Here is a 14833-nt window from a genome sequence, read left to right as displayed (position 1 = left end):
AAGATGCCAGTAGTGAACAATCTATTATGCCTGATACTGTTATTTGCTGATTGAAAACAAGTCACTGAGCTTAGCCAAGTCAGTCTTTTTTTTCCCCCCAAGGACAAGAAGCATTCAACACAGTACTTAGGGTAGCTTTTCTAGAATCTGGCAAAGAGGAAAATTTACGTAAGGAGAAAGTGGCCAATTTTATATTTAATTTCTATTCATTTTTTCCTTCTAAAAAGTTATGTTTTTACAGTTATCAGTAATGGATGCCAACATCAGGTCTTTGCACACTATGTTATTTTCAACTAATTTAGAAAGTATCCTTCTGCCACTGCATGATTCAAGGGTAATTAAAAATTAACAGCGATTTCAACCAAAATAATAGTAAACGTACAATATCAAATTCTATAAACTTACCACTAAAAAGCATTCACCAGAGTTTTATTTTAAAGAAGTGGCTACACATAGTTAATGTGCTTATCTGGCTTGCTAAATGATGCTTTAAATGACTGGCTTTTCAGTTCCTAAATTTTGCAGCCTTGATTATGTGCCACTTAAACAACTGAAAACAATCACAGAAATACCAGTGATGGACCTAACCATTAATTATCTCCTTAATTATTCCTGCCTTTCATCCTTTTATCGTTCTAGTTAGACCTCGTGATATGCTGCTGTGCTTGCCGAGAGTATCTCAGGAGTGGGATTGACTGCAGAATCAGTGTTGACGTCTATAAAGCACACTGTATTCGGCAAAGCTCTAAAAAGTGATGCAGAGCTGCTCCTTGTGATGATTTTACTCGATACTGTATGGCTAGCAGTGCAAGGAATTAAGGCAGCATCCAGAGTTGAAATGCATTTTGTTTCTGATTATCTCTGGCTATTTAAACAGCCTAAATGTATGGAAACAGATTATATAACCTTTCATCTTCCTCTTAGCCATTCTTGTCATAAGACTAAAGCTAACTTGTGGGTACCACCGGGCTTTCCCTTAACTTTCACCATTATGGCTAAAAAGTGCCTATCTCTCTCTTTCGCAGTGCAGAAAAATGAAGGTTCGGGTTTGGATACAAGATAGAAATTGCAGCAGTGCTGGTGAGGATTGGAGGAGTGAGGCTGATTGCATTAACCACCATGACAGCTAAAAGAGAGTCAGCCTTGCTTAAGAACATTGCAATTTTCCATGTTGACAATTTTCTGGAGAGAAATAGGAATACCTTTTGAAGCATTCATTACTTATTGAATGCCTGCTCTTCTCACCCCAGAATTATAAGTATGATTAAGACATAGTCCAGCACTCAAGGCACGCACAATTTAGTGGGCATGATAGGCATGTAAATACACAATTATAATGCAGGACTGTAAGTGCTGTAATAAAGGTAAGTGAAGGGTGCAATGGGAGCAATGAGAAAGAAGCATATCATTCTCTAACTCTAGAACAGGAAGGGAAAAGGAGGCGAAGGCTGTTCTCCTCAGTGGATGAGATGACCCTGGTGATCTATGGTGATTACACATCTCTGTTGCCAACAATTTTAGAAGAGAAGGACAATTACCTAAAAAGAAGACTTGAACAATTTATGACAAGGAATATTTAGCTAAATTTATTTCTTTATCCCTTTGACAGGAACTCAATAACATAGAAACTTAGATATATGTTATGTAGTGACTATAAGATAGATACTTAAAAATATCAGGTTAGGATTAATGCCTTTATGCATAATCTAGTTAAATACTAGGGGCTATTTTTCCCCTATGAATTTTTATAGGGGAAAAAATCTCCCAAGGGAATTAAAATTAGAGATCCCTCTATCTTAACTTTAAAGTAACTCTATAACAAAATTTAAAGCCTATACTCTAATACTTAAATTCTTATGGTGAAAAGCCATTCCTACAACAGTAAAAACAGATGTCAGGATTGTCTCCACTGGGCATCTTTTCTGGCAGTCTTCAAAACAGCACTGAGGAATGAATAGGATGCACTGACTGGCTAATTCTCTCTCACTCTTAGCCCTTGCTCTTTGAGGTCACAACACTGACGTGTTTATAAAGAACTATGGGAAAGTCTGCACCACCCTGCTTGCTTGTTACCTGTTATGTGAGCAAGTGGACGACTTCAGTTTGTGCAAACTACTGGTTTGAGCATTAAAGTCACTCAAAAGATACTGAATGATATTCTTGCTCCCAGAATAGAAAGTTAATCCTGATCCATCAGTGGTGGGCTTTGTCCGGGGTCATTTTGCTGCTGACAAGTAGCACAGTTTGCTGGATGTGATGTGTTATAGAAATGTGTGTGTAGGGGGGTACCCAGTGACCACCTCTTTGTTGTCCTGTCTCTGAAAACACAGAAGGCTTTCAATAGCATGGAAAGCAATTCATATCCATTGGGGCCTTTTATTTGGGGCCTACCTTGCACAAATTAAGCTCCTTGGTTTAATTTCCTCAGGTGTCACAGTCTGAAATGACTATACTTTAATCTTTTTTTTTTTTTAATTATAATCAAGATTGCCATCTGTCCTTTCCACAAACTGGAATTTCAATCATAACATATAACAATGTTGTACGTAGATGAGGGAATTCCACAGGGTCCACCAAAACAAAAAGCAATGTATGTTGGATATATCTTCCAATCCTTCCCTTATCACTGGAGATAGGGTTTTGACCTTTGCTTTTTTCATCAACTGACCTAAACATATTTTAAACATCTGATTGGTAGAAATACATTAACTGACACTCCTCACTAGGTTCCCACTGGGTCTGATTCTGGGACTGAGCAATAATAACTGGGCTTCCCATTTCTCACTAAGTCACGCATTAGGTTTCCTTGTGGCAGGAAAATCGACCCCTTAGATTGTGGTTCTCAGCCCATTAGACCTAATACATCTTTTTTCATATGGGAGATTTTATTATGTCCTCCTTACTATTTTGAAATAAAACTGACTCAATCATGATTTCAAAATTTCATATAATGCCTTAATGCCATAATAAGGGGGACTAAATAGAAGGTCGTTTATAATAAAATCATACGTTTCTTTATTCAACAAATATTTATTGAGTGCCCACTGTATGCCAGGTCACATAAACAAAACAAAACAGGAAAAGTCCCTGCTCTCTTGGATTCTATTTGTAGTGGGGAGGGAGGAAAATGAGACTAGATATTGAACACAATTAACAAGTACATTATAGTGTATGCTGGGGAGTGATACATGTTAAAAAATAGGGGGGGAAGCACAGAATAAGGGGTTTAAAGAACGTGGGGGGGGCATAGTTTGTAAATTTAATTAGTATGGTTGGAGTAGACCTCACTGAGAAGACAAAATGTGAGCAAAGACCTGAAGGAAGTGAAGAAGTAATCAAATGAATATCTAGAGAAAAGTATCCCATGCAGAGGCAAGAGCTAGAGCAAAGGCCCGGTGTGCTCAGAGGACCCTGATAGTGGGGCACACTGAGGAATGGGAACAATAGAGGAACATGTCAGAAAAGTAGTGGGGAACCAGATCATGAAGTGTGCTGTGGAGGCAATCCTAAGGTCTTTGGTGTTTACTGTGTAAAATTACAGCCATTTGCAAGACTTGAGTAAATAATATATATTTCAGAATGCAATCTAGGCTCAGATAATCACAAAATAGATTTAAAACCTATATCAATGTCTATATATATATATTTTTTCAATGTCTATATTTAATCCTGTAGGACACAGGACAATTTTCACTATTTAAGGTTGTCTGGTACTTTGTAGGATATTTAGCATCCTCAACCCACTCCCATCAAATTCCAATAGCACTCCCCAAACACTGTGGCAACTGAATGCTCCCACAAGGCTCTAAAAATGCTCAAGATGGCAATACTGCCTCCTCCAAATGAGGATCATTGTCCTACAGCAACAGTTCTTAAACATGTTGGTCTTTAGGAACTCTTAAAAATTTCTGAGGACTCCAAAAAGCTTTTGTCTATATAAGTTATATGAATTAGTTTACCATTTTAGAAATTAAAAATGAGAACATATAAAACTATCATTCATTTGTTTTTTTTTTAAATATTTATTTATTTATTTATGATAGACATAGAGAGAGAGAGAGGCAGAGACACAGGAGGAGGGAGAAGCAGGCTCCATGCCGGGAGCCCGACGCGGGACTCGATCCCGGGACTCCAGGATCGCGCCCTGGGCCAAAGGCAGGCGCCAAACCGCTGAGCCACCCAGGGATCCCCCTATCATTCATTTGAAAATGACATCATAAATCCATATGTTAACATCAGAACAATCAAATATATAGCCCTTGAAAAATTTCACCGTACATTGAAGAGAGAAAGAGAGTGAGAACGGAAAAGAACATCTTTGTATTGTTATGAAAATAGTTTTGACTTTAAAAGATCCTTGAAAGGGTCTTGGGGATCCCTGGAAGCTTCTGGACCACACTTTGAGAACCATGATTAAGAGCAATGGGAATAAAGCACAATGGAAATATGAACTTATTTCCCTTGGGATCTAGAACTAGATGCAAAAGAATATTGATAGTATTGTGTGTAACAAGATGTATTCTTGAGTCCTAAAACTGAACCATCTTGGTATACGAAAGCTTGAAATTTATGACAGAAGAACAAGACATAAAATGAGACAGATGAGAAACTGGAAGAGAAAGAAAAGGGAGACTATGGATCTATAAAATGAGAAGAAGCTATGAAAAATTATGTCCAAGCTTTTAAGAGTTTAGATAAATTATGGTAAAAACATTTAAGGATTTTATTTCAACTAATATTTGATATATCAAAGTATAAATATTTATTATAAGCTCCTTTGTTTTCTGAAAGTTCTTAAAGATACCTTAGGACCTACAGTAAATATATATTCAATTAGACCCCCCACAGAAAAGCAGGAGGCTTCAGATAAACTTCCTTATAAGTGAACTAATTAGCTGGAGGGATTCTCTGCAGTAGAATAAAATTTTTTAGACTGAAAAATAATGAGTACTCTATTAGGTGATTCAACTTTCTCAAAATATGTATTTTAGGTAATAAAATTGAAAATTGTCATCTGTCAAGCCTTTGTCTTTAAAATGATATCTTTGTCTTTTTATTTCTCTTCTACAAAGTATCTACTCATTCAAGAGTCTGTTATTCGCCTGGGTACCTTCCGTGGGATCTCTGATTCTGAGGGCTGGGAGAAAAGCCTCAGAGGCCAAGTTCAAAAGCCGATTTAGAGATAGAATCCTCTCTGCCACTGGGTAGTTGTGCAGGCTCCGGCTTAACAGTGTGAGAGGTGGGGAAGTCACCATCTCCACAGGTCTATTCTGATAATAATTTTTTGGCAATTACAATTTTTGGGAAGTGCTTCTTTTTTTTCAAGACTTTTATTTATTTATTCATGAAAGACACACACACACACAGAGGCAGAGAGAGAAGAGAGAGAGAAGCAGAGAGAGAAGCAGGCTCCATGCACCGGGAGCCCGATGTGGGATTCGATCCCAGGACTCCAGGATCACCCCTGGGCCGAAGGCAGGCGCTACACCGCTGAGCCACCCAGGGATCCCCGGGAAGTGCTTCTTTACACTGCACACAAAATTATGTCCCTGTAACTTTCACTTATTTTATGATTTGCCCTCTGTAGTGATTTTTACCTTTAAACGAATTAATGAGTGCGAAGTGAGGACACAGCATCTGTCACTTAGTGTATCTGATTAATGTTCGTTACCTGTCCTCCTGTGCTAGATAATGTGAATGCCTTGCTGAGCCTGTACTCTAACTCCTGGTGTCTCTTCCTGATTGAGAGAGGCTGCAAAGGCCAGAGTGACATTTTTAGACTCTCTTGCAGCTAGGGTTGCAGGTGTGAATTTGGACGCACCCGCTAGGTGTACTTACTTATGGTTTGATATCAGTGTTTAGTTACCTGAGAGCCTGTGGAGTCCATTTTGCTGCTGCTGACTGCCAACAGTAGTGTAGGTAGTTCTCACAATGTCTTTTCAACATGCTAATGTGGGCTGTTGATTAATTAACCTCTCCACATCTCAGTTTTCTCACTTGTGAAGTGGGGATTGGGGCACCTAGGTGGCTCAATGGTTGAGTATCTGCCTTTGGCTCAGGTTGTGATCCTGAGGTCCTGGGATCGAGTCCCTCATCAGGCTTCCCAGAGGGAGCCTGCTTCTCCCTCTGCCTATGTCTCTGCCTCTCTCTCTGTCTCTCATGAATAAATCAATAAAATCTTTAAAGGAAAAAAGTGGGGATGACCATGGTAACTAGGTTGTTGTGAGATTGCGATAATCCTTGTTCCAAGCTCAGGGTAGTGTTTGACATGTGATGAGCTCTCAGTAAATGTTAGTTGCCACTATTATTATTACTATTATTATCATTTTCCTTAAACTGTTCTCAATTGACTTGATTTTAGAACATCAGATATTCCAATTGAGAATTTTACTTGTTTTTCAATGTCCTTGTTTAAAGAACAGCTTCCAGTACTGAGTCCAGAGGTGAGTAACATTCTCAATATTTCCCTTTTATTCAATGTAACCAATCTGTAATCTGTATGCTGTGAAACAATGTAACAAAACTGATAGGTGTATAATTCACTCTCACAAAGTTTAAACTCAATTCAAACCCTAAACTTTTTTCTATATTTCCTATACTTAAAGCAGGACATTATACATTACACTTTGTATCTTGGTAAGGCTTTTTATGTATACTCTTTAATGTCCACCTTGTCAAACTAACCCTATTATTTCAATCTGAATTACATCTACTATACACATATGTGGATATGGAGATATATACGTGTGTGTATGTGTATATATATATAATGTATAAGTAATGTAATGCTATATAAATATTTTAAAATGTAAATATATAATATGTACATGTAGTATACACATAGATGTAATATATGCACATATGGATAGTTAACTATCCCTATAAAAGCAAATTTGATAAGGAAGCCATCAGTTATCTCCTCAAAGTTACTAGTAAGTAGATGGAACAGGCTAGACCAAGGACAGAACCCAGTATTCCTCCACTTGGCATTTCCATCGATGTCAATCCTTTACATCACTCTTGGGGCTTGGCCATCCAGTCACTTATGCACCTAACTATACTGTCATATAACCCAAATATTCCTGTGCTAAGATTTTTTTTTTTAAAGTCTGGTTAAATCCAGATGCTCTGTTTGTACCAGTTCCCTCTTCCATCATTCTAGGAAATTTACACAACTATATCTTGACAAAAAATAAGGAAGAGTTTACTTTTAAACAATTCTAGGATCTGAAAGCATTTCTTTAAGCACTGAGTAGAATCGTGGACCTAGCCCTCCAAGCCAGATCAGCAATTCTCTATTTCTTTACTCAAAAGATCATTTTATAATCTGACTTCCTAAGAACTCTATTAATTACTTTATAGCATTTCTCTTCCCCCCATTTCCCATTGACAGTGGGACCACCACTTTCTCAACCCATAGTCCTTCACCTCCAGCACACATCAAACCCATTATTAATCTCTTTTGTCATCCCACCTATTCTTCCAGAGTAGTCTCTTCTAGCCACGTGACCTGCATATGAATCACACATGACTTCTGTCGTTCCATATAAAACACTAGTTCAGACTCAGCCTCATGAGCCCTTGAGTTAAATGATCATTTTCATTCCTATTTTCACAAATATTTAATATCGACTGTTGCATCTTAGAAAAAACACCTTCACATTTCTCAAATTAGAATATGATTTAGTTTTGCAAAGATGCAAGCACGAAAAGGAAGCAACTTTTATTTCTATGTGAACCGTGTTGACTTAAAGAATGAAGACCAAAAAAAAAGGGGGGGGGGGGAACGGAGAGCCATGATTTGCTTTCTTTCATTTGTTTAGTCTCATTCTTAAGGAAGGTATTTATATAGTGTTAAGATATTAAACATGTTATGGGTGGAATGTTGTTTTCTAAACTAGGCATGTTACAATGATAAGAATACATCAGGTGTTGGGTATTTTTGACGCATTAAAAACCGGATGAAATTTCTTTTCAAGCTATACTATCTGCTTAATAATCTATTAGCTTAATTGTTAAAAAGCAAAAATGGACATCATTGGTTTATATAATGGAAATGAAGCATACTTTGCTTGGGAAATTTCCAATTGTGTAAAACTTAGGTATTTTTTTTCAAGCAATGTAATTTTAAGATTTAAGGATAGCAAAAGTTAAGAAAAATTAAGAATGACATCCATGCATAACCCCCTTTTATTTGGTAAACTATTTTACTCTTGATAATTCACAAATATGAAGGATTTCCACCACATTTTACATAGAACGCCATCAAGAACAATGTAGAGTTTAAAGGCTATGTATTTTCTCATCTTCCACCATGGGTTTTCAGCAATGATCATAAGATCGAAGGCTGTACTTATCAGGTACCATCAATGCTATTAAATATGATGATATAATTAAAGGCACACGCTATCAAAAATCCAAACTGCTACAGTTCTATGAAAGAAGTAACGTGCCCACTTTTTCCAGTAGAGCTCTTCTATTCTGAGGGCCACTCAAGCAACAATCGCATGTATCTTACGCAGTTTGCTTGGGTAACCCACGAAAAGTTAATTTTTTTAAAGGACAATATCTTATCTATGCCATATATATGTGCTTGGCATTTCTCCAACTGTATATAAAACTTTCAAAGAACAGACTCGCCTTTTTTCTGTGCAGCCACCTTTTCATTTTCTTTCTCTGAATAGACCCATAATGTTCAGGGAAAATACCAAGAATAATAAATCCACATCTCTGTATAAAATACACCTTCATGACATACTCAAGCTGGAAATCACAGGAACCAATAAAAATGCAGGCAGCCTACTGATAATGAGGTCAGAAATACAAATAAATTTACTTTTAATGAAGACTGGAAGCGCAGTAATCAAAGTGTTAAAATTCATTTCATGCATATCTCATTTGCTTCTTAGCTGATATTTACCACGCAATTCTGTGAGAAAGTAGAGGCCTAAGATGCTCCAGATAAATGGCTCAATTAATTGTACAGAGGTAGACCTCTTTGAGCTGAGCCGGAGCTGTGAGCTCTTTATTAAAAGCACTATTCTGTAGCCCATAACCTTGTTCCTTGACTCCTCTCTGGTTTCCAATTTAAACAAGTCCCCATGCGGCCTGCTCTAAAGGGCTTTGTCTCCCTGTCATTGTTAAGAGAGCTGAGGCATCCTGGAAGTGTGAAATCAGACCTCATGAGTTGAACGGTTCCCCAGGGAACGCCGGACTGCGCAGAAGGTCAAAGTCATGGGCCGGACCGTCTAAAAGTGTCTGATCGCCGGTCTGTGACACAGCAAGGTTGGGAGGGGGCGCGGTGCTAGACTGGAGAGGACTGAAATTGAACACATCTTAATTAAAGCCCACAGACAGCAAAACAAAATGTTTTCTAGGCAGCCTGTCAAATGGGGCTTAAATTTAGCTCTGCTAATGAATCTGAGCTGCTAACTGTTATTTCTTAAGATAATAAGACTCTCACGGAAGCTGATAAAACACACACACACACACACACACACACACACAACAAAACTGTAGCATGTCTTTTTCTGCTGTTTTGTTACTTAAATATTTTCCAACAATGAAGACAGTTTTCCTAAAGAAAAACATGGGAGAAGTCTATGCAAATAAAGGGGTAGTAAACATCTCCCTTAATAACTAGTAGGTTTCCAGACTAGGGGGCTGGTGAGTCATGGGTCTCTATGCGTAGCCTTGTGTTAGAAAAAGATATGCTCACTTCGTGGGACCGTTTCGGTGACAGATTGTGTTAATTGTAAAATTCTCTCCCTCGTCCTTTTGCTCTCCTTCTCCCTCTATTGTTTCCTGAAAGAGATGGTGCATTAATTTGAGAGATCAATTCACCTGGCACGGAGAAGTTTTATATTAGTGTTCCCTTTAATGCAGTGAAAAGGTAGGGCATCTTTTGAAAGGGTTTCACAGTTCTCCTATATCACCGTTTCTGAACCTGAGTGGCTGGAATCCCTGGGGAGGCTGTGACCTCTTCCTCGGGAACTCAAAAAAAAAAAAAAAAAAAAACCCAACCCAGGGGAAAACACAGGGGAGGGGCTGAAGAGAAGAACCCTTTTCTCTTTCTTCTTTAGAACTTGAAAGAACCAATAGGCCAGGTCTAAATACTCTGCCAAGAAAGCCTCCCTCGATATAGAAGACTTGAAATGTTCTGTTGAAAGCAGAAATTAGGCCCCATCCAAGGAAGAGGATAATTAGAAGCTAGAAAAGACAAATTCCAACATGAACTGTTTCCCACCACCTTAAAAAAAAAATTTAAAGACACCCTCCCTCCCCCAGGGGTCTTTCTCTCCTCACACACTGTCCAGTTGTAAGGAATGACTTGATTTAGTGGTAGAGAGAATTTTCCCCAGTGATCGCAGGGCCAGGCGGTCTCTGGTTTGTCTCTGCTTTACAGAGAGACATTCACCTTTTCATTGCCTAGCTGAAAGGTAAGTCAGTTGTACTGCAAAATATTTTTCACTTCATCAAACTTTCTTCCTCACCAAGAATTTAGCTGATCATCTGTGCAAACCAGAGTGCCACTTTCTCAGGCTGTGAAAGGCTGCCCCCAATTTGGCTGAAATTTCAATCCACTCTTGTGCCTTGCTCAATGCATGTGTATGTGTGGGAGTTGTAAATTGAGGCCTTAACCACCAGAGTTAATCTCTTTTTTAAATCTGTATTAACCTTAATGATTTGAAGTGCACTGTCCAACACTGGGCTATTGAGACCGAAGAAAAAACTGCCCTCGACTATCAACAGTTTATTAGGGGCTTAGCTGAAGTGACCTACTGTAGTAGTGTTCAGCTGAACAAGGCTATAGGCTTTTTGTGGAAAGGGAAAGAATTGAGGGTTTCATTAAAAAGTAATTTGTGCTTTGTACTCACTCATTCAAAGAGAGTCTCAATTGCTCTTTATTCACACAGAGTTAATACAGTATCACAATGTTTCTCAATGAATGTGTTGTAACAAAAGAAAAATTTTACATTTTGAAAGGAAAAAAATTCTTTGTAGCTGCAGTAAGATTGATGGCTACTTAAAAGATTATAGAATCTCTCTTTTTTTTTCCCTGTGCTCTTGTTAAATGATGGAATATCGTAATTTAAAAATTTTTTGCTTAAACTACGGAAGTTGGACTTTGCGTTCTGATCATTAAAAATATTTTAAAAATGGAGCAAAGTTGGTCAGATATAAGTTTGTCTCATTAGACTTTGTCTAGAAAAAAGTGTTCTGATGCCAACTAAGTATCTTATCGTCTCATCTATACCAGGTCAGAAAATACTCTGCTTAGCTCCAAGAGCTATCAGTGATTTAAAGTCCCCCCTCTCCATCCACAACACTTCTAAATGGATGCTAATTTGAGGATTTGAAGACAGCACCATCGACTCAATTTCCGTTTTTCGAACTGCTGCTGAGTATCTTGTAGAGCCCGACTATGATCACCCTCTGAGATGAACAGCATATTTTTTAAGTTCTTCTTTGAACAAGTAAAGAAGAAAGTATCCAAAGGGCTTATTTGTGCTCCACATTTAATGGTTGAGACCAAGAGGGATCGGTTTACACATAAATATTTATCCTTTCCAGAAGTACAGATTATTTAAAAAACTGATGGCACATTCGGACATTTCTCACTTAAATATATGGTCCTCAGTTTCTGCCACCATCACAAATGTCATAAAGACCACAAAAGGTCCAAGAGGGAGCAAGGTCAAAGACTGAATTATCCTCTTGCCCCTGAATAGTTCAAGATCTCTCTTGTTCAATTCAGAGCACATTAGATTATAAGGTCAGTGTGGAATGAGGAATCATTAGATTTATATCCCTAAAACTGGAGGGGAAAAAAATGGAGAATCTGTTATTTAGTATTCCCCAAATTAAAGTTCATTGGATCAGATCAAAATTATGTCTCAGTGAATCCCTAGGGAAAAGACTATTGTTATTCACATTAATTTACATAGAACCATCAGGAAAGAAATATATCTATTTTTTACAGCTTTGAAAGAACATGTACTTTAACTTCCATAGTGGCATATAGGCCAAGTAGGTTAACATAGTTTGCATATTCATGAAGTTTTAAAAGCAATGACAGTTTCTCTCCAAGAGAAACAAACTTATATAATTGCATTCAACTTGTGTAATGGGCAGGCATCTAAACTTTTGAAGTAAATGGGACTTGAATATTTTCATAAGAAATTATTGTGCCCCTATAAATGTTCAGTAATAATTCTTAGCACTGAGGTGCCCCCTGAGATACTGATTATTTTTAGGCCCTTCTCCCTATCTTCAGAGGTCTTCAGCTCAACACTGGGGGCTCCCCTCCCCTATAGAAAATCCTGAAGACAACTGAAGGTGCCTCCCATGATGGTGAATGTCACATCTGAATTTACCTACTGTGGGGAATCAGAGGTTAGGTGGAACCTTTGTATGTGAAAGCAATACTGAGTTCCTATTCCAGGCTTTAAGTTAATGTCCACAGTGAACAGGGACACCTGGGTGGCTCAGTGGTTGAGCATCTGCCTTTGGCTCAGGTCTCGATCCCGGGGTCCTGGGATCAAGTCCCCCATCAGGCTCCCTACGGGGAGCCTGCTTCTCCCTCTGCCTGTGTCTCTGCCTCTCTCTGTGTGTCTCTCATGAATAAATAAATAGAATCTTAAAAAAAAATGACCACAGCGAACAAAAAAAGAGCAGTTACGGGCTGCTAAATGGCATAGTTGGTTAAACATCTGACTTGGTTTTGTCTCAGGTTGTGATCTCAGGGTCACAAGATTGACCCCCAAGTGGGTCTCCTCGCTCAGTGTGGAGTCTGCTTGAATTTCCCTCTTCCTCTGCTCCTCCCTCCCCCAATCTCTCTCTCTCTAAAATAAATAAATAAATCTTAAAAAAAAAGAGCAGTTATTCATTGTTGACTGTTGGTTCTCATATTAAATACAACATAATAAAAGAAAAAAAAGGAAATCATTATGTCCAGATTAATTTGAGTATAACCACATCAGAGGTAAAAAAGAAAATGAATAAACTTAAATTTGTTTAGTACAAGAAACCAAGTCAGCAAATGTGCAAAAAGATTACAAACTACCTTCTCTCCCATTATTTTCAAGTATGCCTATTTTGAAAGAATATTTGACAGTTGTTACTATCTTCATGGTTACAAATGAGCTGATAATCACCTGTTCAAAGAAACTGTAAACTCTCAACATTTTTATCACACAATCAACAGTCACTTGATACTACACAAATATTAAAAAATTTAAAATATTATCATTCTGGAGCAGACATCTGCTATTTCAGTTCTAATGCATTTGGTTTTGATTCTGTTCTGTTTAGATTTGATAAGTTAAAGAAGGGCATCAACCGTCATGTAATGGGTTTACAAGCTCTTAGATGGTAAGAAAGATGCATTTCATCCCTTCAAATAAGCCCACTACCTTATTGGGATCAACCTACTGAACATTCACAGTGATAAGCATATTTCTACAAATAATAAGTGCATGCTTTCTTTCAGGATGAGCAAAATTCATTCAAAAATTGTCCAAGTCAGCCAATTTGTTATCCATGTTGAGATAGTCCACTTAAGGCATGGTATAAGTACCCTCCCAAACCTATGGAATTAAGGAGTAAATGAGTGGTCCCATGATTGCAAATTCAAAACAATGATTTCATTCTGGAAATTGTTGAGATAATTATCATTAGTCAACTAATACATTATAGAAACAGCAATATCCAAATCAGGAAGCTTTAAGAGATAAGACTGATTCCAGTGTTTTTACAGGCTCATTTCTTGGTTAAAAAAAATTTCAAACAATGTGGATGCTTAGTTTAGATCCAGAATTATCTCTGGGATGTGCTAAAGAATTTTAACAACAAAAAAAAAATGAGTCAGCAACCCAGATACTGGAGTTTATACCACATAATTGAGTATTTTGCATCTAAATTTTTCAGTGGACTATGCAACAGATTTTATGTGTGTTGGACTTGTAAGTGATGATGTTATGATATCATCTGAGGGAAGCTGATACTGTCTGAGAGAAGACACATTACTTCAAAATGCCAAAGTGATGAAACCTGGAAGAAATATTCCCACTATGTTAGCCAAACTTTGGAAAAGGCAACAGTTCAAATGTTATTTAACTTTTTTATTGTTTATTTTTAATACATCACCCTTCTTTTAAAAAGCAGAAACAGTATAAAAATTGGGTGGTTGGCAACTCTTGTAAGATCAAACCTGAATCTTTATATTTATATTATTAACTTTGATGATCCAATTAGGAGAAATGAAGAGTTTAGTTATTAAATGGTATGGACCCTGCATGCTGTTCGATATGTATGTATCATACATAATAAATATTATAAATATATATTATAAAAATATGTATAAATAAATATGGATGACAGAATTGCCTTATTTCTTACCTGTGACATCAGCGACCATCAGCCCTTCTGCTCTGATTACTTTCACCTGGAGAAATCCCACATCTTTCAGGTTGTGAAATATCCGCAATGGGCTCTGAAAGACCCCAATATCAGTGTTAGAAAAGAAAGGTCCTAGAGGGTCTCAAAGAGTGTGTAAGAAAACACCAAGTTTTATGGTAGGTCTCAGGATGCTGCTTAAGTGATTCAAAGGGATATTTGTGTTTCTTCAATAGAGTACCCCTCCGCCATCATTAACATCTGCATACACGTAGGCACATACATATGTATTGATGTAGATAATTGTTGCTATACAGGACTTTTTGAAAGAATAAAAATTACCACATTTCTTCCCCATGAATAATTATCAGTAGATGGTGAACTATAAATTATGGAGTAGGCTATGCCTACTTTCTTCCTTCAATCTCCTTTACCG

The 14833-nt window shown here is 37.5% G+C and overlaps 1 protein-coding gene across 18 annotated transcripts in view; it reads right to left on the bottom strand.

Moving 5' to 3' along the window:
• The window catches only part of MCTP1 (multiple C2 and transmembrane domain containing 1), a 536343-nt gene that overhangs the window by 164622 nt on the left and 356888 nt on the right, over positions 1 to 14833 (bottom strand). For all 18 annotated transcript variants that reach the window (XM_077864453.1, XM_077864460.1, XM_077864400.1 and 15 more), the window contains one exon: positions 14401 to 14494. In XM_077864453.1, coding sequence (XP_077720579.1) covers positions 14401 to 14494 — 94 coding nt within the window. The remainder of the gene's footprint in view (positions 1 to 14400; positions 14495 to 14833) is intronic.

Source organism: Canis aureus, chromosome 2 (assembly GCF_053574225.1).
Source record: "Canis aureus isolate CA01 chromosome 2, VMU_Caureus_v.1.0, whole genome shotgun sequence".
In the NCBI taxonomy this organism is placed as follows: Eukaryota; Metazoa; Chordata; class Mammalia; order Carnivora; family Canidae; genus Canis; species Canis aureus.
This window is presented reverse-complemented; position numbering and strand designations above follow the sequence as displayed.